Genomic DNA, 25,151 nt, shown 5'->3' on the forward strand with positions numbered 1-25,151 from the left:
TATTTCGAAGACTGTTGAAGGCTTGTAATTTACTATAATTTCATGTAAACTTATTTCTATACTTCCTCTTGAATGGAAAGTAGAAGTCAGTAAAATGGTGCTTGTTGTAAAGATATAATAATGATAATTATAATAATAATAGTAATAATAATAATAATTATTATTATTATAAAGATAAAAGCAATAAATAATTGGTTTAATCTTTAAAATGTGTTTATTCAGTGTTGATTTTAAAACAAATGCCATCTGTTGACATATTGAGAAAATTCCCAGTACTAGTTTGATGGTGTTTTTCCCAATTCAATGGATATAGATACCATCCTTGTACAGGGTTAGGGTTACAGATATATATATAGATACCGTCCTTGTATGGTAGAAAAAACGTGCTGCGTACAACTTTTGTGTAATTCTACCAATACTCATCCAATTGCTTGCCATGTAACTCTGATAACCAAGAGTGTTTTATTTACTAACTGTTGCTAAGTTACAGCCAATAGTTTAGCTGTATACTGACAAATCGCTAGTCTACAGGCTTGGATTTCTGGAAGAAAAAAATCTCAAACTTAAGTCTGAGTTTTCTGTTATTTGAACAGTCAAAATATGAGTGAAATCTCAGATTTAAATCAGGGGCCTCCGTGGCCGAGTGGTTAGAGCATCGCGCTCAAAATCACACGGCCTCTCACCTTTGTCGGCGCGAGTTCGAATCCTGCTCGCGCCGGTAAGTGAGAAAGTTTCCCAGTTTACACTTTCGGGAGGTCGGTGTCTCGTCCCATGTACTTATTGTGTCTGGGTTGAACTTCTCTTCCACCAATAAAAACTGGGCGCCACCAGATAACCGAAAAATTGTTAAGTATGGCGGAAAACATCAATCAATCAATCAATCAGATTTAAATCCAAGTTTTGACTTATTGATAAATTTCTTTTGAGAGATCCAGGGCTGAATTCTGATAGTAGTACAGCTTGTATTCATTAACAGCTGAATTCTGAATAGTAGCGTTACACAGCTTGTATTCATTAACAGCTGAATTCTGAATAGTAGCGTTACACAGCTTGTAGTACGGAGGGATGGGTGGTAGTTGATCATTTAGTAAATAGAAAATATTCATTAACAGCTGAAATGATAACAATGAACCCTGACTATTTGCTTCATTTTAATTTTAACAGTAATTCTAACATGCACTTTGATGTCTCATGTTAAATATTGTTTTGTTTGTGCCCATCTAAAAATGAAAGCATGGAAATAGCGTGTGCTCTATATTTAGACAGAATTTTGTTTATTTTACTGATCTCTATTTAGACAGAATTTTGTTTATTTTACTGATCTCTATTTAGACAGGATGATATTTATTTTACTGATCTATATTTAGACAGGATGACTATTTAGACAGGATTTTGTTTATTCTACTGATCTATATTTAGACAGGATGATGTTTATTTTACTGATCTATATTTAGACAAGATGATGTTTATTTTACTGATCTATATTTAGACAAGATGATATTTATTTTACTGATCTATATTTAGACAGGATTGTGTTTTCATTTTCAGTTCAGGGATTCTCTCCACAAGTTGATGCAGACACTGAATGCTACCACCCCTCACTACATCCGCTGTATCAAACCCAACGATGAGAAAGAGGCCTTTGTGTAAGTACTCACTCACACAACAAAGTACTCACTCACACAACAAAGTACTCACTCACACAACAAAGTACTCACTCACACAACAAAATACTCACTCACACAACAAAATACTCACTCACACAACAAAATACTCACTCACACAACAAAGTACTCACTCACACAACAAAGTACTCACTCACACAACAAAGTACTCACTCACACAACAAAATACTCACTCACACAACAAAATACTCACTCACACAACAAAGTACTCACTCACACAACAAAATACTCACTCACACAACAAAATACTCACTCACACAACAAAGTACTCACTCACACAACAAAATACTCACTCACACAACAAAGTACTCACTCACACAACAAAGTACTCACTCACACAACAAAATACTCACTCACACAACAAAGTACTCACTCACACAACAAAGTACTCACTCACACAACAAAGTACTCACTCACACAACAAAGTACTCACTCACACAACAAAGTACTCACTCACACAACAAAATACTCACTCACACAACAAAATACTCACTCACACAACAAAGTACTCACTCACACAACAAAGTACTCACTCACACAACAAAGTACTCACTCACACAACAAAGTACTCACTCACACAACAAAATACTCACTCACACAACAAAGTACTCACTCACACAACAAAATACTCACTCACACAACAAAATACTCACTCACACAACAAAGTACTCACTCACACAACAAAGTACTCACTTGCACAACAAAGTACTCACTCGCACAACAAAGTACTCACTCGCACAACAAAGTACTCACTCGCACAAAGTACTCACTCGCACAACAAAGTACTCACTCGCACAACAAAGTACTCGCTCGCACAACAAAGTACTCGCTCATACAACCACGAGTAAATACTCACACAACGACAAGTAAATACTCAATCACACAACCACAAGTAAATACTCACACAATGACAAGTAAATACTCACACAATGACAAGTAAATACTCACACAATGACAAGTAAATACTCACACAACGAGTCAGTATTCACTCACACAATAAATACTCATTCACACGAGTAAATACTCGTACAACGATGAGTAAATACTCAAACAATGAGTAATTAAGTTAGAGGAACATTAAACAATGTAAAAATCAATCAATTAATCACAATAAATACTCGCTCACACACCAACAAGAAATAATACTTTGTGCAAGTACTTACACAGCTCTGATTTAGAATCTAATGCTACTCACACAATAAATACTCGATCACACACCAACGAGAAATAATACTTAGTGCAAGTACTTACACAGTTCCGATGTAGACTCTAATGCTGATTCATGATCATGAGGTTTTCAAACTGTCACTGTGTTTTAATGTTAGAATACAATTCTCTGGTAGTCTTCATTCGAAGGGTTTAAACCAATAAAATTTGTTGGATCAAATTGCTGCAACTAAAACAAAATTAGGACCAGGTTTGAACCGAATCGATTGGTTGAACAGTTTTAGTTTAAACTGGTCCTGATCATAGTGTCATCGTTTTACCAGGTTTGAACCGAATCGTGCGGTGGAACAGTTGCGGGCGTGCGGTGTGTTAGAAACCATCAGGATCAGTGCTGCTGGATATCCGTCCAGGTGAGTGGTCACCGAATACTGTCCAGCATCAGCTTCCAAATCTGATTGGTTGATTACTGTTGATTCTGATTGGGTGCTATTTATAGGTGGACTTATCCTGAGTTCTTCCAGAGATACCGTGTCCTTGCCCGCTCCAAGGACATCAACAGAAGTAACACGAAGAAGACATGTGAAAATGTCCTTACCAAAGTGATTCAGGTAGGAGGATCCAAGATTTCTCAGATATAACCAAATTGATTTAGGGGTGGGTATCCAAGATTTCTCAGATGTAACCAAAGTGATTTAGGGGTGGGGGATCCAAGATTTCTCAGATGTAACCAACGTGATTTATTGGTGGGGGATCCAAGATTTCTCAGATGTAGGCAAGGTGATTCAGGTAGGAGGATCCAATATTTCTCAGATGTAACCGAATTGATTTAGGGGTGGGGATCCAAGATTTCTCAGAGGTAACGAAAGTGATTTAGTGATGGGGGATCCAAGATTCCTCAGATGTAATGAAGTGATTTATGGGTGGGGGATACAAAATTTATCTTATGCCACCTACATTGTAAATTGGGAGTGATAACTTTGGTCCATTGTTTATATTATTACATGCATGCTACGGTTGCAATTCAATATCAAATATTCTATTTTGTTTTTTATTGTCTTATGATTTTCTGACTATTATTATATTGTATGTGGATGCTATGTTCTGACTATTATTATGTGGATGTTATTTTCTGACTGTAAATTGTTATGTTGAAGTTTATTACTTTGGTAAGTGCTACAGAGTCTTGTTATATTTTTCATATTACATATAATACTATTTAGAATGATATTATTAAATGATTATGATATATCTCTGATATGAAAAAAAGTTATTGTCTGTGTGTGAGTGTGTATTAGGAGCAGCATGGATGGAGGGTCCAACATGTGTGGTTGTGTATTAGGAACAGGATGGATGTGTGAGTGTGTATTGTGCTTTATGTTACACGATTATTTAGATATTTCCCCCAGGGTTAGGGTTAGTGTTGTATCAGTGTTAAACCTGGTGACTTGGTACCATTGGTTTAAGTCAAAGTTTGAGATCAAACGACCTCAAATGTCCATTATCTTGAATATTACATCTGTTCATTAATGGGGGTGCTAGTAGGGGACATGTATTGCTTATGCAATTCTCTCAGAATGCTTGTTTGAATGAATGATTCTGATTCTGTAGGACAGGTGTTTAGGAGAACGGTAAGAAAAGATAAAGTAAAGCTCATAAAGCAAAAACAGAACATACATGAATGAAAAAATAAGACAGGTGCCCTTGTGAAGTTGATGTTTTGTTTATGGTATATCAGGGCAATGTGAGGTTGATGTTTTGTTTATGGTCTATCAGGGCACTGTGAGGTTGATGTTTTGTTTATAGTCTATCAGGGTCTGTGAGGTTGATGTTTTGTTTATGGTCTATCAGGGTCTGTGAGGTTAATGTTTTGTTTATGGTCTATCAGGGCACAGTGAGGAAAACACCCCGAGGTCTCGAGGTACACAGTTACATGGAGAAATCACAGCTAGTGTCTGAACCGTCACTGGACCTAACCACAGGATTCGGCTCATTGACCACAGGATTTGGTTCACTGACCACATGATTCGGTTCATCAACCGTATGATTTGGTTCATTGATTGTTTCATTGACCACATTAGTCGGTTCATTAACCATATGATTTGGTTCATTGACCACATGGTTCATTGACCACATTACTCAGTTCAAACCTAGTGTGAACTTAATTGATTCTCAATCATAAAATCCACACTTTTCTAGGTTAATTTTGTGGGTGGTTCTTGCATAATATTGGCCCAAGGGGAATTGTACCATAAAGTGATCAAATATTTCAGGTTTCATTACAGACCACAACCTTTTGTTATTTTCTGCTCTGATATTAAGTGACTGTCCAGGGTTAGTGTCAGGGTTAGTGTTAGGGTTAGGGTTAGGGTGACTGTCCAGGGTTAGGGTTAGTGTTAGGGTTAGGGTTAGGGTGATTGTCCAGGCCGGGCTGTGAGCTCTTCCCCTTACTATTATACAGCATTATATTTCTGTTTTGTTCTATAACTTTCTTTTGTAACTTGTTTTATTATTAATATATTCATTATCAGCTTCTCTTATGAATATTCATGAGTTCTGTTATATAACGTAATATAACCAGTGTTATTAATAATATAGTTATTATGAGCTTGTATTATGAATATTCATATTATGATTTGACCAGTGTTACTATATTAATTCAGTTGTTATTACCTTATATCATGGATATTTCAATATTTTATATGGGTGTTCATTAGTACCCCATGTTATGAATATTCATAAGCACTGGTATGTAACATTAATGCCCAGTATTATCGTTTCAGTTATTGGTTCTCTGTATGTCTCGCGTCATGTTGCATTATGGGTAGATATTGGCAGAAAAATGCCATTACAATATATGGTGATACTTGAAGGAATATTACCATAATAATGATATCACAATGTTTTGGGGTTTTTGAAGAAATATTTCTAGAAAATTTACGTCACAATTGTGATATGGTACATCTTCAGGAGTAGATGACCCCTATTGATTTTGAGGTCACATGGTCAAGGTCAAGAGTCAAACTGGACGTAAGGAAATACTGTCGGCTCAATACCTTGAGGACCCTTTGCTCTACAGACATCAAACTTGGGAGTAGATGACCCTATTGATTTTAGGGTCAAGGGTCAAACTGGCCATAGTAAGATACTCTCTGCTCAATGTCTCAAAAATGATTTCCCGCTTAGAAGTAAAACACTGAATTAATAAATGTAAAGTTTTGAATGATTTCTCACTTAGAAGTAAAATGCTGAATTAATAAACGTCAAGTTTTGAAAGACTTCTAGAAAGAAAGCACACTCCCAGACAATGTCAGATTCTGACCTCCACACAATGTGTTTAAAACAATTTTATATGATCCAACATTTCAAGAGGTGGATTTAAGGGGGTGGCATTGGGGATCATTTGGCCAGTGCATCTTGCTGCATTGGTTTGATGATCAATAAATGGTGTGTAGTTTTTCCATGTAATATTATCTCCCCAGATGTGCGGGTGTGTTTTATAGCATGTACCTGTTGAGGGAATGGGGTCATTTTTTTTACAAGTTCAAGTACAAAATGTGGTAAAGTTTACATACCATTGAATATCAGAGTACTGTAGATTTCCAAATATAAGCAAGGAGTTTAAATCACTTAAGTTTGGAAGAGCACCGCTCGTGAAATAATTCCTCACTTTTAATTTTATATTACTGAAATACTTGTAAAAGCTTTTGATCAGCAGAACTCTTATGTTACTGAAATACTTGTAAAAGCTGCTGATCAAAATCTACAGTATCAATTGTAAGTCTACTCACGTTCAATAACTAAATCTACAGTATCAATTATAAGTCTACTCACGTTCAATAACTAAATCTACAGATATCAATTATAAGTCTACTCACGTTCAATAACTAAATCTACATCAATTATATGTCTACTCACGTTCAATAACTAAATCTACAGATATCAATTATAAGTGTACTCACGTTCAATAACTAAATCTACAGATATCAATTATAAGTCTACTCACGTTCAATAACTAAATCTACAGATATCAATTATAAGTCTACTCACGTTCAATAACTAAATCTACATCAATTATAAGTATACTCACGTTCAATAACTAAATCTACAGTATCAATTATAAGTCTACTCACGTTCAATAACTAAATCTACAGATATCAATTATAAGTCTACTCACATTCAATAACTAAATCTACAGATATCAATTATAAGTCTACTCACGTTCAATAACTAAATCTACAGATATCAATTATAAGTCTACTCACGTTCAATAACTAAATCTACAGTATCAATTATAAGTCTACTCACGTTCAATAACTAAATCTACAGATATCAATTATAAGTCTACTCACGTTCAATAACTAAATCCACAGATATCAATTATAAGTCTACTCACGTTCAATAACTAAATCTACAGTATCAATTATAAGTCTACTCACGTTCAATAACTAAATCTACAGTATCAATTATAAGTCTACTCACGTTCAATAACTAAATCTACAGATATCAATTATAAGTGTACTCACGTTCAATAACTAAATCTACAGATATCAATTATAAGTGTACTCACGTTCAATAACTAAATCTACAGTATCAATTATAAGTCTACTCACGTTCAATAACTAAATCTACAGATATCAATTATAAGTCTACTCACGTTCAATAACTAAATCTACAGTATCAATTATAAGTCTACTCACGTTCAATAACTAAATCTACAGTATCAATTATAAGTCTACTCACGTTCAATAACTAAATCTACAGATATCAATTAAAAGTCTACTCACGTTCAATAACTAAATCTACAGTATCAATTATAAGTCTACTCACGTTCAATAACTAAATCTACAGATATGAATTATAAGTCTACTCACGTTCAATAACTAAATCTATATCAATTATAAGTCTACTCGCATTCAATAACTAAATCTACAGATATCAATTATAAGTGTACTCACGTTCAATAACTAAATCTACATCAATTAGAAGTATACTCGCGTTCAATAACTAAATCTACAGTATCAATTATAAGTGTACTCACGTTCAATAACTAAATCTACAGATATCAATTATAAGTCTACTCACATTCAATAACTAAATCTATATCAATTATAAGTTTACTCACGTTCAATAACTAAATCTACAGATATCAATTATAAGTGTACTCACGTTCAATAACTAAATCTACAGTATCAATTATAAGTCTACTTGCGTTCAATAACTAAATCTACAGATATCAATTATAAGTCTACTCACGTTCAATAACTAAATCTACAGATATCAATTATAAGTCTACTCATGTTCAATAACTAAATCTATATCAATTATAAGTCTACTCACGTTCAATAACTAAATCTACAGATATCAATTATAAGTGTACTCACGTTCAATAACTAAATCTACAGATATCAATTATAAGTCTACTCATGTTCAATAACTAAATCTACAGTATCAATTATAAGTGTACTCACGTTCAATAACTAAATCTACAGATATCAATTATAAGTCTACTCACGTTCAATAACTAAATCTACAGATATCAATTATAAGTGTACTCACGTTCAATAACTAAATCTATATCAATTATAAGTCTACTCACGTTCAATAACTAAATCTACAGATATCAATTATAAGTCTACTCACGTTCAATAACTAAATCTACAGATATCAATTATAAGTCTACTCACGTTCAATAACTAAATCTACAGATATCAATTATAAGTCTACTCACGTTCAATAACTAAATCTACAGATATCAATTATAAGTCTACTCATGTTCAATAACTAAATCTACAGATATCAATTATAAGTCTACTCACGTTCAATAACTAAATCTACAGATATCAATTATAAGTCTACTCACGTTCAATAACTAAATCTACAGATATCAATTATAAGTCTACTCATGTTCAATAACTAAATCTACAGATATCAATTATAAGTGTACTCACGTTCAATAACTAAATCTACAGATATTAATTATAAGTGTACTCACGTTCAATAACTAAATCTACAGATATCAATTATAAGTGTACTCACGTTCAATAACTAAATCTACAGTAACTTGGAATGTTATCAAACATGCTAACACATTAACACTTGTTGAGGATTTTATTTATGTACAGCTTCTCTGTAAATAGCATTATATTTAGGCAAACCCTTTTTTTAAAATTGGATTGCAGAATTTACATAGGTTGTGATGTTTACTGTATCTTAGTTTATTGCTGTAGGCTTGGGAAAAAATCAGAAATTTGCATTTATTTTTTTCTAAGCATATAAATTTAAGGGTCAACAAATCTGTAATTCAACTTATAAAAAAATGTTTGCCTTAATTAGAATTTGTAGAACTATATTACTTGTAGTTTGAATTACATGTACATAATCTGATTACTTGTAGTTTGAATTAAATGTACATAATCTGGACACTATAGGTATGCTATACATGTCTATACAAAAGTAGACATTCAGCAAAAACTGAAAAACTGAAAAAATTAACTGAGAAGAAGAAAAAATTGAAAACCTTTAAATCAAGAATTTTCAAAAACAGCTCAGCAAGTGTGAAAATTACCTGCTTTCTTTACTTTCACCTTTCAGGATCCAGAGAAATATAGATTTGGGAAAACCAAAATATTTTTCCGTGCTGGTCAAGTAGCTTACCTAGAGAAGTTACGCTCCGATAAGCTGAAGGCCTGCGGAATCATGATTCAGAAACACGTCAAGGGCTGGTTGGCACGGCGACGGTATCAACGGATCACCAAGTCTATCATGTTACTCCAGAAATATGGGCGGGGCCTGCTGGCCAGGAGGTGGGTTCTTTATTAATATAAATATTCATTGCTCAAGACTGACATTTAGTACTTTCAGTCCTCAGATTGCTGCATATTCCTGAACTTCTGAGAGGATATTTTATCAGTCTTGTATTGGAATTTTTTGCAGACATGCCAAATTTTTGCGAGAGACTTTTGCTGCCACCAGGATCCAGAAACGGTGGAGAGGCCACACAGCACGTGTTCGCTATCTCAAAATCAGAGGTGCAGCCGTCGTCATACAGGTAAAGACTCAATTAATTAAATACAGGTAATTACAGGTAAAGACTCAATTGATTAAATACAGGTAATTACAGGTACAGACTCCATTAATTAAATACAGGTAAATACTCCGTTAATTAAATACAGATAAAGACTCTGTTAATTATATACAGGTACAGAATCCATTAATTAAATACAGGTAATTACAGGTACAGACTCCATTGATTAGATACAGGTAAAGACTCCATTAATTAAATACAGGTAATTACAGGTACAGACTCCATTAATTGAATACAGGTAAATACAGGTAAAGACTCCGTTAATTAAATACAGGTAAATACACGTAAAGACTCCGTTAATTAAATACAGGTAAATACACGTAAAGACCCCGGTAATTAAACAAAATCCAAGCTGATATGGTCATCATATATTAAGTAAAATTCAGGTAATTAAACAAATTGTGATCTACAACCGTTATTATACATTTAAAGACTCAGTTAAACATCAATGGAATTAGTTACTGATACCAGTCAACAGGGGATGCTTACTCCTCCTAGGCACCTGATCCCAACTCCGGTATATCCAGGGGTCCGTGTTTGCCCAACTATCTATTTTGTATTGCTTGTAGGAGTTATGAGATTGATCACTGTTCGTTATCTTTATCTTACTAATGCTATTTTACTGCTGTGTTATGAAAATAATCAATGATTTGATGAATACTTCTGTAATTTGTGAATGTATAAAGGAATAATGTTACGATTATTATTTCTTTGATTTCAGTCAATACATTTGTCATACAACCTACAAAACATTTTTCCCTTCTCAAAAAATGTCAACAATGTTTGAAAGATCTTTGAATGAACTCTTGATTTAAAAGTGGTGGATGTAATGCTTCTTGTCTACTCGATAACAGATAAGGTGGTGGATGTAATATTTCTTGTCTACTCGATAACAGATAAAGTGGTGGATATAAAGTCTATAATAAAGACAGTGTAAGGTTTCCTCTTTGACGAATTTAGTTTGAATTTTATGACAATTTTTTTAGTCTGCCATCCGAGGCCACTTCGGACGACTGCTGTTCAAGAAGGAATTGCATGAGCACCGAGCAATCACGATTCAGAAGTTGGTACGTTCTTGGCTGGCCAGGAAACGCTACAAGAAAGTAATGCGTGGAATCGTGTTGTTACAGAGTCACTTCAGGCGACGGAGAGCAAAGAGAGAGCTTAAAAAACTCAAGGTACACAATAGAAAGAATTATAATAGAGGGTTTGTAGGTGCTTGTGACTTTACATGGAAAGAATCGGATTAAAACTGAATTTTCTGTAGTTATCATTTTTTAAATTAAATGTTTACAGATGAGGATACATATTAGTCTTAAATAAAATCCCATATATATCTCCTTCACACTCCTATAAAATCCCACATATATCTCCTTCACACTCCTATAAAATCCCACATATATCTCCTTCACACTCCCATAAAATCCCACAGATATCTCCTTCACACTCCTATAAAATCCCACATATATCTCCTTCACACTCCTATAAAATCCCATATATATCTCCTTCACACTCCTATAAAATCCCACAGATATCTCCTTCACACTCCCATAAAATCCCACATATATCTCCTTCACACTCCTATAGATTTCTTGCCTCTCATATTACTACCTTTGGTGCTTTGATTGTGGTCTGTCCAAAATGCATTGTATAAGACTGACATTTAGTACTTTTGGTCCTTTGATTGCAGATTGAAGCCAAGTCTGTGGAACACATTAAGAATGTCAACAAAGGCCTGGAGAACAAAATCATACAATTACAACAGAAGCTGGATGCCAAGGTAGGGGTGGATCCAGGAATTGTCAGATTAGGGTGTGGATTTAATTTTTTTTAGAAAGTTTAACATACTAACCCTAAGCAATGTACAAGGTCACAAAAATTGACTTAAATTTTTATGCTTCCGAGATTGAAGATTAGGTGGAATATTGTTTTTGTCCTGTCTGTCATTCTGTTATTCTGTCTGAAACTTTAACCTTGCTAATAACTTTTGAACAATAAGTGCTAGAGCTTTGATATTTCACATGGTAATTCCTTGTGACAAAACCTTTCTGTGGGTACTAAACTGTTTGACCCTGTGACCTTGACCTTGGAGTTTGACCTACTTTTTAAAAACTTTAACCTTGCTAATTACTTTTGAACGTTAAGTGCCAGAACTTTGATATTTCACATGAGTATTCCTTGTCACAAGACCTTTCCGTGGGTACCACAAGTTTTGACCCTTGACCTTGGAGTTTTACCTACTTTTTAAAACTTAAACCTTGCTATTAACTTTTAAACAGTGAGTGCTAGAGTTCTGATATTTCACATGAGTATTCCTTGTGACGAGACCTTTCCATGGGTACTAAACCTTTTGACCTTGGCATTTGACCTACTTTTAAAAAATTTGACATTGGTCAGAACTTCTAAATGGTAAATATTAGAGCTTTCATATTGTATATGAGCATTTCTTGTGACAAGATCTTTCTACTGGTACCAAGATATTTGTCCTTGTGACATTGGCCATCTTTAGAATTGGCCATTATTGGGGGCATTTGTGTTTCACAAACACATCTTGTTATTTTAAGTAATTACCTTAAAACATGGCAGTATGAATTTCATAAAAACACTAAGAGTGTGTAATTAACAGGTGAAACGTGTGTGGAACATCATAGTCATTCCTTTATATTGTACATTAAGTGAAAATGAAATCTTGCAGTATCCTACCATGATGGTAAACCCTTCTGATGTCTCCATGAATTTTAAATGTAAATAATTTTTGAACAGAACAAGGAGGCCCTGGGTATGAAGGAACAAGACGTATACATCCGACAGCTGAAGGGGGACATGGAAAAACTAAGGACCTCTAATGAGGAGGGGAAGAAGTCCTCAAACAAGGTCAGCGAACTCGTGCAGCAAATCAAAGATCTCCAGGAAGAACTCAGCAGAGAAAGGAAGGAGAAAGAGGTTCTCGTCACAGAGCGAGATAAAACCAGGAAGGAACACACACAGGTAACAGAGAGAGAGAGAGAGAGAGAGAGAGGAAGGAGAAAGGTTCTCGTCACGGAGCGAGAGAAAACCACGAAATAACACACACAGGTAACAGAGAGAGAAAGAGAGAGGATAGAGAGAGACAGAGAGAGAGAAAGAGAGAGACAGAGAAAGAGAGAGAGGAAGGAGAAAGAGGTTCTTGTCATGGAGCGAGAGAAAACCACGAAATAACACACACAGGAAACAGAGAGAGAGAGAGAGGAGAAAGAGGTTCTCATTATGGAGCGAGAGAAAACCAGGAAGGAACACACACAGGTAACAGAGAGAGAAAGAGAGAGAGAGGAAGGAGAAAGGTTCTCGTCACGGAGCGAGAGAAAACCACAAAGGAACACACACAGGTAAGAGAGAGAGAGAGAGGAAAAAGAGGTTCTCATCACAGAGCGAGAGAAAACCAGGAAGGAACACACACAGGTAACAGAGAGAGAGAAAGAGAGAGAGGATAGAGAGAGAGAGAAAGAGAGAGAGGAAGGAGAAAGAGGTTTTCATCACAGAAAGAGAGAGGAGAAAGAGGTTCTTGTCACGGAGTGAGAGAAAACCACAAAGGAACACACACAGGTAACAGAGAGAGAAAGAGAGAGAGGATAGAGAGAGAGAAAAAGAGAGACAGAGAGAGAAAGAGAGAGAGGAAGGAGAAAGGTTCTTGTCATGGAGCGAGAGAAAACCAGGAAGGAACACACACAGGTAACAGAGAGAGTGGGGGAGAGGGAGAACGACAGAGAGAGAGGGAGGTCCTTATCAGGATGAAATGGGAAGTGTGAAGGAACACACGAGTAAGAGTGAGATGTAAATACAGGAAACACTTGTACATGTATTTACCTGTAAGTTACCTGTTCCAGGTGTTGAGTAAGATGTATTTACCTGTAAGTTACCTGTTCCAGGTGTTGAGTAAGATGTATTTACCTGTAAGTTACCTGTTCCAGGTGTTGAGTAAGATGTATTTACCTGTATGTTACCTGTTCCAGGTGTTGAGTAAGATGTATTTACCTGTACGTTACCTATTCCAGGTGTTGAGTAAGATGTATTTATCTGTAAGTTACCTATTCCAGGTGTTGAGTAAGCTGGCAGAGGAAAAATGTAAACTAAAGGAAGAACTGGATGAAGCGAACCTCAAGCTGCAACAGCAGGAGACAGAGACTGGAGGTAAGGCAATAGATTGAGGAGTGGATCTAAGCTTTCTTTAGACAGACTGGAGGTAAGGCAATAGATTGAGGAGTGGATCTAAGATTTCTTTAGACAGAGACTGTAGGTAAGGTAATAGATTGAGGAGTGGATCTAAGATTGTAATAGGTGCGGGGTGGATCTAAAGTCTCTCCAGTACAAAAACCAATTCAGGAGGTGGAACTTAAGTAGGAATCTAAACATATAAGCAAAGTGTATTTTATTGTTTATGGCAAATCAAGTGACAGTAATCTATTTTTGGTGTTAAAATCCAGATGTGATGAAAAAGAAACTGGAGGAAGCTAACAAACTCCTCCAGGCTGAGTTTGAGTCTGAGCGCAGCCATCACCAGCGACTTGTTAAAGAGCATGCTCGTCTTCAACAGAGACTAGAGAACCTACAGTCCGAATTCCAAGTTCTGACATCTCCCCAGGGACACAAACGAACTCCATCTGACATCAGCGCCATCAGTCTGGAGTCGTACACCAGTTCTGTGTCACCAGATGACATCAAATATGATGAGGAAGGACCTGAGGAAAAGGTCAGAAGGAAGGGGGATAAATCAGAAAGGGGATAACTCACAGTACGAAAGGGGGGATATCACAAAACCCAATAGGAAATATCTGAAAGTAATGGGAAGATTTAGGAATTGTAATAACAAGATTTAGGAATTGTAATGAAATGGCTTGGATATCTAGAATTGTATAGGAGTTATGAGATTGATCACTGTTCATTATCCTCACCTTTCATTTAGAGTTATGAGTTTAAAATTTCTCAAGGTCTTTAATCACCTTTTTATCTCAGGACCAGGGCTATGGGACAAAGAAAAAGAAGAAAGCTCCTGCCCCACCTGTTCCCACGGCAACAGCCATCGAGAAAGAGATGAAGGTGAGACAGAACACATCATTGGGAGGGAAAAAGAAGGAGTGCGATGTTTTTACATGTAACATTGTAACTAAAGCAGTGAGATGTTTTTACATTGTAACTAAAGGAGTGCGATGTTTTTACATGTAACATTGTAACTAAAGCAGTGAGATGTTTTTACAGTTATTTTGGATTTCAAACATTTCGGTTGAGCATCACTGAAGAGACATTGTTTGTCGAAATGCGCATTTGGTGCATCAAAATTGGTACCATATAAGTTTTACACAATGTAACATTGTAACTAAAGTTGTGTTTGAAGACGTAAGCTGTCAATGAAGGCTTTTCATCTCTTGAAGTTTATGATATCTTGAGTTTGATTTTAAACAGAGTTTCCTCTGATGAGATAAATGAATGAGAAATCATGATTAACTTAGAGTTTACTCTGATGAGATAAATGAATGAGAAATCATGATTAACTTAGAGTTTCCTCTGATGAGATAAATGAATGAGAAATCATGATTAACTTAGAGTTTACTCTGATGAGATAAATGAATGAGAAATCATGATTAACTTAGAGTTTCCTCTGATGGGATAAATGAATGAGAAATCATGATTAACTTAGAGTTTCCTCTGATGAGATAATTGAATGAGAAATCAACTGATTTACAACAGAATAGTTGAAATTTGACAAGTGAAGTGGATTTAAATCCTTTGTTTTTGTTTTTAGAGGTGGATCTAAATTCTTTCTTTGCTTGGTAGATCTAAGTCCTTATTGGTGTTATTGAATGGTGATATCAGGAACAGTAGTAAATCAAACTTCTTTCAACAAGGTTAATGCCTATAGTAGTGGATCTAAGTTTTTTCTTGGTGTTAATAGGAGTGGATCTAAGTTCTTTCTTGGTTTCTGTAGGAGTGGATCTAAGTTCTTTCTTGGTTTCTGTAGGAGTGGATCTAAGTTTTTTCTTGGTGTTAATAGGAGTGGATCTCTGTTCTTTCTTGGTTTCTGTAGGAGTGGATCTAAGTTCCTTGTTGGTGTTTATAGTAATGGATTTAAAAATTTTCTTAGTGTTCATCGGAGTGGATTTATGTTCTTTTGTGGTGTTAATAGGAGTGGATCTAAGTTCTTTCTTGGTGTCTATAGGAGTGGATCTAAGTTCTTTCTTGGTTTCTGTAGGAGTGGATCTAAGTTCTTTCTTGGTGTTAATAGGAGTGGATCTCCGTTCTTTCTTGGTTTCTGTAGGAGTGGATCTAAGTTCCTTGTTGGTGTTTATAGTAATGGATTTAAATTTTTTCTTAGTGTTCATCGGAGTGGATTTGTGTTCTTTTGTGGTGATCATAGGAGTGGATCTAAGTTCTTTCTTGGTGTTTATAGGAGTGGATCTAAGTCTTTCTTGGTGTTTATAGGATTGGATCTAAGTTCTTTCTTGGTGTTTATAGGAGTGGATCTAAGTCTTTCTTGGTGTCTATAGGAGTGGATCTAAGTCTTTCTTGGTGTCTATAGGAATAGGTCTAAGTTTTTTCTTAATGTTCATAGGAATGACTCTACATTCTTTTTAGGAGTTTATAGGAATGGATCTAAGTCTTTCTTGGTGTTTATAGGAGTGGATCTAAATTCTTTTTTGGTCTTTACAGGATGTTGATATTGGGCTGGTCCTCAAACTTCAGAACAAAGTGAAGGAGTTGGAACGACAGAGAACTGAGTTAGAGGAGAAAGTAGAAAGTTATGAAGAAGAAACGCCACGGGGCAGCAGGGACTCCGCCGTCATCCCCAACTCTGCTTTTGATGCTCTGAAGGTAAGCTCCACATTACTCCATGTAGAAAGGAGAGGATCACAGATGCAAGTCAGGAGTGGATCCAGATTTTTACCTCACAGAGGGATGTGTCAAGCTCATGGGTGGAGGGAAGATTTCTCCACATAAAGAAAATAAAAACCTTTAGATAAAAAAAAATGGAAAGAGACTGTGGGATCTTTACTTTAGCTGAAGATTGAGAAACCATGATGGTTAATTTAAACCCCCCCCCCCCCCCCCTCCCTATTGCTTCCATCAGTCTTACCTCCACCCAAGATCTTTGGTCCCTCTACATTCTGCACAGACCTCTCAATCTACAATCCCCCCCCCTATGAATGTTGTTCCACCTGGCAGAGTGTGTGCAGATTATAATCCTTTGTATTTTTGTTACATGTTTTCAGGGAGTGTTGTGATTTTGTTACTCAAAAACATTTTAGCAAAAAAAAGTTTATGCATGAAATGCCCAGTAAAATTTTAAGAATTTATTTGCATTACGAATTCACTTTATTTGATTCTTGTAAGGGAAGTAACTCGTGTACAGATAAATAAAAATGCAGGAATTCCATTTAATCAAGCCCCACGACCAGTTCCTTATTTTGTTATATATTATCTATCTACATATTCATTAAGGTAAACACCTTATTCTACAAGTTAGCTCTGCTTACAAAGGGAGATAAGTGAACCTAAGGGAGAGAATTCACAATAGATAACTCCATTTGCTGAACATTAACCGTGCGTCTTTCCTTCTTTAAACAGGCCCAAAACAACTATTTCCCTGCGGACAGGCTGAGTCTGAAATTTTTCTGTGTCTTTCAAAGACTTGTATATTCGTGTTTACATTACATTGTGGAATGGACTTTACTTCGATGAACTAATTCAGATTCCTATTTAAATCAATATCTTTGTATTGCAGCATTTATCTGCCTCACTCTATATACAGGAAAGATTACATGTATTCTTGTATGTTTTCTGTTATCTGTTTTTATTCTCTGACAGTATTAAATTTTTTTTATTTTCATTTCTTTTGGATAATTCTGTTTCTGAAGGTTTCAATGTGAAGAAAAAATTAAGTTGCAAGAAAATTTTAAAATGATGAATTATCAAAATTTTGGTATTTAAAGATTTCAAATCAAAAATTTTAAACGGGGCCTGATCGTTTTATTTTATTTGTCCTTCTCATTTTCATTTTTTTTAACAATGAACAATGACTCAAACTGACTCTTCTGATACAAAATCTAATACCTCGTTCACATGAAGAATTTAATTAGCATTAAACGTAAGTTGATGTGAATTAAATCTGAATCGCGTTCACATGGAGATTTTATTGTGCATTAGTTTACTTCGAATTAAGATATAAATCACGATTTAATGGAAATCAAATATCCTTCGCATTAGCTCCGTGTGAACACGAAGCGAAGCTAGTGCGCATTAAATGTAGATGCATGTGTAGTGGCAAATTTGGGTCACATGCATCATACAAACCCTAACCCATACCCGTGGACAACTATATACTTGATATACCAAGATATTTGTCCTTGTGACCTTGGCCATCTTTGGAATTGGCCATTATCGGGGACTTTGTGTTTCACAAACACATCTTGTTGGGGAACATGTAAAAACAAACATGACAAAACTCTTTTGTGTGCAAGATCAGTCAAACACCTTACATGTACAAGTTTACACTTATATATACATTGTGAAGTTTACACTTATATATACATTGTGAAGTTTACACTTATATATACATTGTGAAGTTTACACATATATACATGGTGAAGTTTACACTTATATATACATGGTGAAGTTTACACTATATACATGGTGAAGTTTACACTTATATATACATGGTGAAGTTTACACTATATACATGGTGAAGTTTACACTTATATATACATGGTGAAGTTTACACTTATATATACATGGTGAAGTTTACACTTATATATACATGGTGAAGTTTACACTATATATACATTGTGAAGTTTACACTTATATATACATGGTGAAGTTTACACTTATATATACATGGTGAAGTTTACACTATATACATGGTGAAGTTTACACTTATATATACATTGTGAAGTTTACACTTATATATACATTGTGAAGTTTACACTTATATATACATTATGAAGTGTACACTATATATACATTGTGAAGTGTACACTTATATATACATTGTGAAGTTTACACTTATATATACATGGTGAAGTTTACACTTATATATACATGGTGAAGTTTACACTAATATATACATGGTGAAGTTTACACTAATATATACATGGTGAAGTTTACACTTATATATACATGGTGAAGTTTACACTATATACATTTTGATGTAGGCCTATAGTGTTTTGAGCAATGAATTTTCTATATCTACATATTATTCAATAAAATATCTCTAAAAATAATTTCCAATGATATAGTTTACTTATTCATTCCGCGCACCTGTTAATTTAGAAATGCATGTGAATATATTAATGCACATTAGTTTACTTTACATTTAATATTACCACCATGTGAACGATGCTATTTAATTTGAATTTAATGAATTGTGCATTATTTTACTTCACATTAAATTTAATGCAAAGTAAAATTCAATGCACATCTGTGTGGACGAGGCATAATGTTCCCATGTGTACTGGTACAGACATTGACCTTTGACCTGGAAACACATGTAGGATGCCGGGAATGGGTGTTATTATCAGGAAGAGGCTGACATATGGTGATAATCAAATACTAATTCTGGTACTGGGTACTATATAGTGTATGGTCACCGAAGCAGCAATGAAATACTGAAATAAAGTTTATCTAAGACACCATTAAATATAACATCAACATTACATAATATATGCAACATCTACAAAGTTATTGAAGTTTCTCTGCAATTTATTAAAACCAAGTATTATGGAGGCAGGTGTGCTGATAAGGAGAAATACGTATTCATTATTGCCAGAAACAATCACAGCTTAAAGTTGGTCTTTCTTAGTTTTGTTAGCGCACATGTTGAGCTGAGTTTTGTTAGCGCACATGTTGAGCTGACAGCTTAGGTAAGCTTTTCTGATCTCTTTTTGTCGGGTGTACATCCGTCTGTCTGCCCATCTGCAAAAAGATCTTTTAAAAATTACAAAAGCTTAACAACAGCAGGGCCAAGGTGACTTATTTGATTGATGTTGCACATGGGCCTCTTATTATAAAATTACATTGGTTTCAGTATTGGATTTTAAGATTGTTTTAGTTTTTACCAGGTAACAAGGACGACCTATAATTATGTAGCAGTTATTGTTTTAGTTTTTACTGTAAACACTGCGAGTTTGTCAGATTAAACTGTTTAAAGTGACGCCACCAACACATCCCTCTCTAGTAATCTAGCTAACACAGGGCAGATTTTCAGGTATTTTATTGTTATGAATGACAATGTAAATGATTTACAAACCTCTGTCTACACGTGTCATTAAACAAAACATCTGATGTCCAGAACCTGTTCTACTTCATTTCTACAAATTTTCTGGATCACTTCCTGATGTTTTTTTTTTTTTACTTGTATTCTTCATTTCAATATTTGTTTTTGTGTGACAGGTGAGTTATATTTTTAAGATCTTATATTTTTTAATAATGAATTTCCTTCGATCATTTAAACCTTTTTACTTTAATTGATCTTGACCCATTTTTGTTTTGTTTATAAAAAAATGTCAGTTCAGAAACATGAAGTATAACAATATTCAGCTGAACACCATTTTGTTAAAATCTGTATTTACTGTAATGAGTGCCCTAGGTATTATATAATAACATATACCGTATTTGCTATAATGAACACCCTGGGTATTTATTAACTAAAATCAGTTATAACCATATTTACTGTAATGAGCGCCCCAGTAAGTTAACAGAAGAGCATAGCACATTTTAGGTAAACTGTTTATTAAAATGAAATTTAAAGCAATAAACGGCAGACTACGGGGACTATAAAGCTGCTAGCTAGAGGAACCCCAACCCTAACCCTACCTAGAGGAATCGAATTAGAAACGACATTTTCTAAGAATGGATGACAGACTCTCTGTATGCTGGTATATATTGAAAGACTAGCAATTCAATTTTGAATTAATATTCTTTTATTTGATATGAAAATGCAAAAAATATAAAGTGACAATGATAAAAAAATAACACATATCATAAAGATCATAAAGGAAACATTAGGGGGGGGGGGGGAGCAGGGGCACTAAAGAAGAGTGTCAAGAGTTACTTCCCTTTCATTGTTTTTCTCCTCTCTCTCTTTAGTAAGTGAGAGGTGCCCTCCTGCATGTCATACAAAGTGTTTTATTTTGATATTAAAGTCACATGCCTTTTATCCTTTGTGTTTGCTGTTGTTCAATCTAGGGGTAGATACAGGATTTTAGTGGGTGTTTTCATGACACATTCGATTAAAAAGAATGAAACCATAGATAGGAATTATTAAAAAAGATGAATACTTTATTTTTTATGAGTAAGCATGCAGTGTTTCATGTCAAAATCAAATGGAAAACAATGCACTTTATAGAATGAGAAAATGATTCAAGAAATTGCATGGAAAAGAACAAAAAGAAATCTGCACAAAGTTAGTAAATAAAATCCTTAGATCCACCCCTGATTCTCAGTTAGATCACTATTGTTTCATGCACGTTCCTTGTGTCTCTTTCTGCCCTCCCCACAGCAACAGCTTGTTAATGCTGACGATGTCCAGCTCGTAATCAAGCTTCAGAAACGCATTGCTGAGCTTGAAATGACAAAGTCCAAGCTTGCAGACGAACTCGATGAAAGGGATGAAGAAGATGAGGAGAAATCGGGATTTAAAATCACAACTCCCGAATTCGCCTACAATAATCTCAAGGTAATGAAGAGAGTAATTTATTAAGGATCATGTTTCCTACACAAATCTTAAGGTAAGAGGTCATGTTCCAAATTAGTGTAGAAAAGAAATTAAGTTAATGGGCAACACATGCTTGTACTGAAATCACTAATCCCGATTTCACTTCTTAAAACAAGTGAAGATTCTGAGCAAGAAAAGGTTGTGTTTGAATGACAACTTCCTAATTTGCATACCATAACTTGAGGGTAAACGGAAAATTCATCTACAGTACTCAAAAAGTGTCAAGAGGAAATAACTCTATCATGTGACATAAAGGGAGACCACTCTGTCATGTAATTATCACCACAGATATTTCTTACAGAATGGTGATGTAAACAAAGATTTATCCAATGATAACAAAGAGGAGGTAACTCTTACAAGGATAATCTCTGGACATAAGTTTAGCACGTCATTATATAAATAACAGCAAGTGGAGCATATAACCTGAATTAACAGCTGATCTGTGAAAATCTGTGACATTAATACCTGTACATTAAGTGTTTTAGATGTTTGAATGAAATCAGTTCCTTACAATCAAACAGAATCTGGACTCTTGCAGCGTATCGGAATATGTAATCATCCTGCTACAGCCATAACTCCCACGTAAAAGATAGGTGTCTTGTCTGACATAGTTTATTGCATGGTTTCCTACCCCAATAACCCTGATGTTTTACATTTCCAGTCTTACCCACATTCTGCAGAAATTAATCACAAACAACATAATGACATTCAATATATGTAAAATACAGAGTCTCTGATTGTATGCATGTCGTGTAGCACATGTTTATAGATGTGTATGTGATAGACAGAAAGCTAAAGTTTGTGATGTATTTGAAAAAGGGAGATAAATCTTACAATATATTTACCTAAGATGATAATTCTTGCAATGTTTTAAACAAAAAGAGGTATTTTTCTGATATGTTTAAGAATGAAAGATGATTCTTTATGACAGATTAAACAAAGAAAGATAACTCTTGCGATGTAACAAAGAAAGATAACTCTTCTGATGTAACATAGAGAGATAACTCTGTGTATATTTTTACAGATGCAGGAACTTCAGAATGAGAATGACAAGTTGAAGAGAGAAGTGAACAAATTGATGAAGTCTATCTCAGAAAATGTCAACTTTGAGAAAGGTGGCTCCAATTCTCCAGCAGGCAAAGAGTTTATGGGTAAATCATTATATAGAGAATTTAGTAAATCATTATATATAGAGAATTTAGTTGTTTGTAGGGAATTCATAGTGTATGTGTAAGTTACTCTCCTGCAGGCAAAGAGTATGATATGGGTAAATCATTAAATAGAAAGAATTTAGTTGTTTGTATGGAATTCAGAGAGTATACTATATGTGTAACATATGAAGAGAATTTAGTTGTCTGTAGGGAATACAAGTGGGGATAAAATATCTAAGGCTGGGAACCAATTCACAAGAGTTCTGATGACTAGGATCAAAAACTTAATTATCCTTTGTTAATAATTTATGGATATTCACTTAAAACAAAATAAAATTTATGAGATTGCACATCTGATGTAGATTTGATCTTTTGATGAAATGATACCTTCATTAATCTATACTGTTCTAATCTACCCAATGTCTATCTGTCTGTCTGTAACACTTCTCTGATTCCAAAGATCATTAAAAATTAACACATTGACAGACCCTCTTTGATATAGGCTGAAGGGTAAAATTCTATGAATTCTTATCGATTCCGACAACCAATATTTACTTCTAAGAACTATGATTTATCAGGATGGATGTATTTCAGTCCATCTGCTCTCATCTTGAACTAACAACAACACTCACCACCTTAAACTAACAACAACACTCACCACCTTAAACTAACAACAACACTCATCACCTTAAACTAACAACAACACTCACCACCTTAAACTAACAACAACACTCACCACCTTAAACTAACAACAACACTCACCACCTTAAACTAACAACAACACTCACCACCTTAAACTTAAACACCCCGTTTAAAGTTACGCCGTCACGTCAATTGCTGTTTTCGTGGGGAGGAAATATTTGGGGCTTAGTATAAAATATTCTGGATCCTGCACTACATCTCTCGAACGTTTTGTGAAGTTTTAGAATCTAGTATAAATACTGTAACTCAGATTTATTTTACCCCTCTATTTTGCATATTGGATCTGTTTAAAATCAGTACGTGATTTTGATGAGCTTCATTATTGAATGGGCACTTGGAATATGATTCGGATGAACAGATGTTGACTTTTAGGGAAAGTTATATAAAATACAACAGCAAAAATGAATTTTACAACCAAACAAAATGTTACATTTTGTAGGCGCTGTTATCAAAGTATTTTCAAGTACCCTGTGTGGTTACCAAATCAAGTGTGAAACAGACACCTTAAACTAACAACTAAATACACTCACATATACTGCAATAGTTAATTACAGTTTACTTCAGATATATTTCAATTCAGGGATCGACTTGAATTGTTTATTATATCCAAAATTCAATGCAGTGAAAATTGCCTAATCTGACACCGGTGTAATCCATTTCACTGAGCATACCGACCCTCTATCTTCATTCTCAATTTCATATTTTTTATTGCTGGATTTTTTTATGCCCCCGAAATCGAAGAGGGGGGGGGGGCATATTATTTTTGTCCTGTCTGTCATTCTGTCAGATTGATTGATTGAATATTGTTTAACATCCCTCTCGAGAATATTTCACTCATATGGAGACGTCACCACTGCCGGTGAAGGGCTGCAAAATTTAGGCCTATGCTCGGTGCTTATGGCCATTGAGCAGGGAGAGATCTTTATCGTGCCACACCTGCTGTGCAGAAACTTTAACCTTGCTAATAACTTTTGAACAGTAAGTGATAGAGCTTTGATATTTCACATGAGCATTTCTTATGATAAGACCTTTTCGTGGGTACCAACATTTTTTACCCTGTGACCTGACCTTGGAGTTTGACCTACTTGTTGTTGTAAATAACTTTTGAACAGTAAGTGATAGAGCTTTGATAATTCACATGAGTATTCCTTGTGACAAGACCTTTCCGTTGGTACTAAACCTTTCGACCTTGACATTTGACCCCCTTTAAAAAAAAATTGACATTGGTCATAACTTCTAAATGGTAAATATATTCCGGTGCATGTCAGATTAGACAAGTCTCACTGTATAACCGTTGTTGAACTATATGAATAATGTTACTGGGGATTTATTTTTACTTCAGACAACTTCAAAATAAGTAAAGTAGACTGTAGTTGTCGTGATTAATATATTCTTCCAATGGAAAAATATCTTAAGTATTCTAACATTGTCACAGTAGACTGTCCTGACTAAAATCCATCATTGTTCTTTATCGACTTCACCCAAGTCAATCATTGTTCTTTATCGGCTTTTGTGTTTACTTTCTGTTTAGTGTTGATTAGTTTTCTGCTTTCTTTTTCTCTATATTCCTTCTGTCTGCATGATTCTCTTCACTGTGATTGGCTGATTTGTTGTCATGTGAC

The 25,151-nt window shown here is 34.8% G+C and overlaps 1 protein-coding gene across 18 annotated transcripts in view; it reads left to right on the top strand.

The window, feature by feature from the left end:
* Nucleotides 1-25,151, top strand: part of LOC125667401 (unconventional myosin-Va-like) — a 116,377-nt gene that overhangs the window by 50,222 nt on the left and 41,004 nt on the right. For 7 of the 18 annotated variants that reach the window (XM_048900898.2, XM_056146861.1, XM_056146855.1 and 4 more), the window contains 15 exons: nt 1,549-1,646; nt 3,176-3,262; nt 3,349-3,460; nt 9,444-9,655; nt 9,786-9,900; nt 10,923-11,114; nt 11,627-11,716; nt 12,700-12,924; nt 14,010-14,103; nt 14,397-14,662; nt 14,926-15,009; nt 16,618-16,779; nt 21,461-21,637; nt 21,978-22,022; nt 22,701-22,827. In XM_048900898.2, coding sequence (XP_048756855.1) covers nt 1,549-1,646; nt 3,176-3,262; nt 3,349-3,460; nt 9,444-9,655; nt 9,786-9,900; nt 10,923-11,114; nt 11,627-11,716; nt 12,700-12,924; nt 14,010-14,103; nt 14,397-14,662; nt 14,926-15,009; nt 16,618-16,779; nt 21,461-21,637; nt 21,978-22,022; nt 22,701-22,827 — 2,086 coding nt within the window. The remainder of the gene's footprint in view (nt 1-1,548; nt 1,647-3,175; nt 3,263-3,348; nt 3,461-9,443; nt 9,656-9,785; nt 9,901-10,922; nt 11,115-11,626; nt 11,717-12,699; nt 12,925-14,009; nt 14,104-14,396; nt 14,663-14,925; nt 15,010-16,617; nt 16,780-21,460; nt 21,638-21,977; nt 22,023-22,700; nt 22,828-25,151) is intronic. The other 11 variants (XM_056146866.1, XM_056146864.1, XM_056146858.1 and 8 more) reach the window with 2 other exon arrangements.

Source organism: Ostrea edulis, chromosome 8 (genome assembly GCF_947568905.1).
Source record: "Ostrea edulis chromosome 8, xbOstEdul1.1, whole genome shotgun sequence".
In the NCBI taxonomy this organism is placed as follows: domain Eukaryota; kingdom Metazoa; phylum Mollusca; class Bivalvia; order Ostreida; family Ostreidae; genus Ostrea; species Ostrea edulis.